Source organism: Bison bison, unplaced genomic scaffold (assembly GCF_000754665.1).
Source record: "Bison bison bison isolate TAMUID 2011002044 unplaced genomic scaffold, Bison_UMD1.0 scf7180017864040, whole genome shotgun sequence".
Taxonomy (NCBI): Eukaryota; Metazoa; Chordata; class Mammalia; order Artiodactyla; family Bovidae; genus Bison; species Bison bison.
This window is the reverse complement of record NW_011494612.1, coordinates 3,859,688-3,863,339: the sequence shown is the minus strand read 5'-3', so window position 1 is coordinate 3,863,339 and position 3,652 is coordinate 3,859,688. Positions and strand designations below refer to the sequence as shown.

Below are 3,652 nucleotides of genomic sequence, written 5' to 3'. Positions count from 1 at the left end.
AGTGATTTTGGAGCCCCCCAAAAATAAAGTCTGACACTGTTTCCACTGTTTCCCCATCTATTTCCCATGAAGTGATGGGACCAGATGCCATGATCTTCGTTTTCTGAATGTTGAGCTTTAAGCCAACTTTTTCACTCTCCACTTTCACTTTCATCAAGAGGCTTTTGAGTTCCTCTTCACTTTCTGCCATAAGGGTGGTGTCATCTGCATATCTGAGGTTATTGATATTTCTCCCGGCAATCCTGATTCCAGCTGGTGCTTCTTCCAGTCCAGAGTTTTTCATGATGTCCTCTGCATATAAGTTAAATAAGCAGGGTGACAATATACAGCCTTGACGTACTCCTTTTCCTATTTGTAACTAGTCTGTTGTTCCATGTCCAGTTCTAACTGTTGCTTCCTGACCTGCATACAGGTTTCTCAAGAGGCAGGTCAGGTGGTCTGGTATTTCCATCTCTTTCAGAATTTTCCACAGTTTATTGTGATCCACATAGTCAAAGGCTTTGGCATAGTCAATAAAGCAGAAATAGATGTTTTTCTGGAACTCTCTTGCTTTTTCGATGATCCAGCGGATGTTGGCAATTTGATCTCTGGTTCCTCTGCCTTTTCTAAAACCAGCTTGAACATCAGGAAGTTCACGGTTCACATATTGCTGAAGCCTGGCTTGGAGAATTTTGAGCATTACTTTATTAGCGTGTGAGATGAGTGCAATTGTGCAGTAGTTTGAGCATTCTTTGGCATTGCCTTTCTAGCCTCACAGGTTAGCAGCTGGTTATCATGTAGCAGAGTCTCAAATTTAACATACTGTTACTCAGGCATGAAAAGAAGTATAGTTTCTTTATTTTGGACTAATCTAATCTTTTTCATGATCCTCCAACCTAAAGGAACCAGAGATTAAATTTTCTTTTTTTAATGTTTAAATTTAATTAATTTTAATTTTATTTTTGCAGGCACTGGGTCTTCGTTGCACAGACTTTTCTCCAGTTGTGGCAAGCAGGGTCTACTCTCCAGTTGCAGCGCGTGAGTTTCTCACTGTGGTGGCTTCTCTTATTGAGGAGCACAGGCTTTAGGGCACTCAGGCTTCAGTAGTTGTGGCACAGGAGCTTAGTTGCCCCGAGGCATGTGGAATCTTCCCTGACTAGGAATCGAACCAGTGTCCCCTGCATTTCAAGGAAGATTCTTTACCACAGACCACAAGGGAAACCCAGCAAGTGGAATTTCTACCCTGGGACTCACTCCAAACTCATCTCGTCCAGGAGAGTCTGCAACCTTGTCACTGATGTTTTGTGTCCTCTTCCCTCTCCTCAAGAATTTATCCTCTCTGGAAGGACTTCTGTATCCTCTTTACCAGGAGGAGCTTTCTTATCATCCATACTCTGCTTAGCCTTAATGGCAGATGGGGCATAAGAAGAGTAGGAGAGTAAATGGTTTATTGTTAAGAAAGCATAAATCAGGAGTCACTGCAACATTATTACACCTGTTACAATTGCTTAGTGTAGGATGGCAAGTGTATAGTGCTCCAATATTAGATGTACTACAGACAATCATGCCCTTTCTCCCTGATCCTGGACATGCCTCAGGGCTATTCAAAGCCACACCCCATTGACTGGCTGCTGCTGCTAAGTCGCTTCAGTCGTGTCTGACTCTGTGCGACCCCATAGATGGAAGCCCACCAGACTCCCCTGTCCCTGGGATTCTCCAGGCAAGAACACTGGAGTGGGTTGCCATTTCCTTCTCCAATGCATAAAAGTGAAAAGTGAAAGGGAAGCCACTCAGTTGTGTCTGACTCTCAGCGACCCCATGGACTACAGCCTACCAGGCTCCTCCATCCATGGGATTTTCCAGGCAAGAGTACTGGAGTGGGGTGCCATTGCCTTCTCCACATTGACTGGCAATGGCATACAAAATGATACATTTATCGGCTTATGTTGTTAAACTTCCTGAAGAATTTGCATTTTTAAGTGGGGCTCTTGGACTCCAAAAACCTTAAAGTGAAAGTTGTTTAGTCAAGTCCAACTCTTTGCAACCCCATGGGCTGTATAGTCCATGGAATTCTCCAGGCCAGAATACTAGAGTGGGTAGCCTTTTCCTTCTCCAGGGGATCTTCCCAACCCAGGGATCGAACCCAGGTATCCCGCATTGTAGGTGAATTCTTTACCAGCTGAGCCACAAGGGAAGCCCGAAAAACCTTAAACCATAGAATAAATAATCAGTGGCAGAAGTTCACACCCAGTATCCAGCAGTAGAATAGAGGTTTCTGGACTCAGTGGACCTTCCAACACTCTTAACTGGTGTTCAGATTGACTCCACATGTTGAGAAAGTACATTTTCCGTGTGTGCAGCTCACCATTCTGTTCTGCCCCCAAAGCAATGACAATCATTCCTAAGGGCTGACCCCCCATTCTCTCCCAGCTTCCACTCTGTAGCCCTCAAGTGTTTCCTGTGTGAAGTGGTCCCGGGAATGTTAAGTTTCATCCCTGCTCACCGCATCCTTCTTTACCCCAGGGCTGTCATGAGCTGCTTGCATCCTAGGGCATCATGAGCTGCTAATGCCTATTGTGCTCTCTTACTCATTCCTCCCTGCCCTGGTTGGATCAGTTGTATGTGACATTCTTGATGTCAGAGTGAGCTTTTCCTCTGTGATGGCCAGTGCCCTGCTTTTGCTTCTACCTCTGGCTGAAATATAACAGTGTTTATGCTGGGGAATAAAATTATGGGTGATTTAAATCTTCATGTTTTATTTTCTAAATCTTTTATATTTCTACCTCTGGACAAGCTTCTCAGCAATAATGATCCCTAAAGAGGGTGGATGAGAGAAAGTAGATGGACTGGTAGAAATATTTACTACCATAAAAACGATTTGGTAAAATCATGGTGGTTCAGGTAAAGAATCTGTCTGCAATGCAGGAGACCTGGGTTTGATTCCTGGGTCAGGAAGATCCCCTGGAGAAGGGAATGGCAACCTACTACAATATTCTTGCCGGGAGAATTCCACAGACAGAGGAGCCTGGCGGGCTACAGTCCATAGGGTTGCAAAGAGTTGGATACAACTGAGTGACTAAGACACACCCATACACGCATCTTACCGACAGGTGGATTTTTTTTTTTTTTTTACAAGTTTTGCTTATAAGCGTGGTTTCAGAACTCTGGCTGTGCCTAGAAGCTCACCCTGCTGGTCATGGGTAGGAACTGGGTCCTTTTCTCCTCCCTGTTCCCTGGCATCTAACCAGGACCTGGCCCGGCTTCAATAAATGATGGTTGTATTGACTTTGAAATGAATTCCCTGCTTTGTGAACCTGGCAACCAACCTGATCTTTGGACCATTTTTTTTTTTTTAAACAGGAGAAGCAATTAAAGTGCTGCCTGAACTTGAAGAGTTGAATTTGTCCTGGAACAGTAAAGTGGGAGGAAACTTGCCTCTGATCCTCCAGACGTTGCAACAAGGGAGCAAGATACAAACACTTGAGCTCATGGACTGTACCCTCACATCAGAAGATGGGGTGTTCGTAGGTAAGTAGAATTTGGTAGAGTCCTTCCCAGGAAAAATGTGAAGATGCCCATAATTGGAGAGCTTGGGAGCTGATACTGGCCATGTTTCCTCTCACCCTGAATTGAAAAAGTAGCTCACTATATCCCAGGTCACATGAAGATGTAA

The 3,652-nt window shown here is 44.4% G+C and overlaps 1 protein-coding gene across 1 annotated transcript in view; it reads left to right on the top strand.

Annotated features, from left to right (window-relative positions):
• Positions 1-3,652, top strand: part of LRRC31 (leucine rich repeat containing 31) — a 26,850-nt gene that overhangs the window by 11,250 nt on the left and 11,948 nt on the right. The window contains 1 exon segment of the mRNA XM_010835219.1: positions 3,340-3,507. Within this exon segment, the coding sequence (XP_010833521.1) occupies positions 3,340-3,507 (168 nt within the window).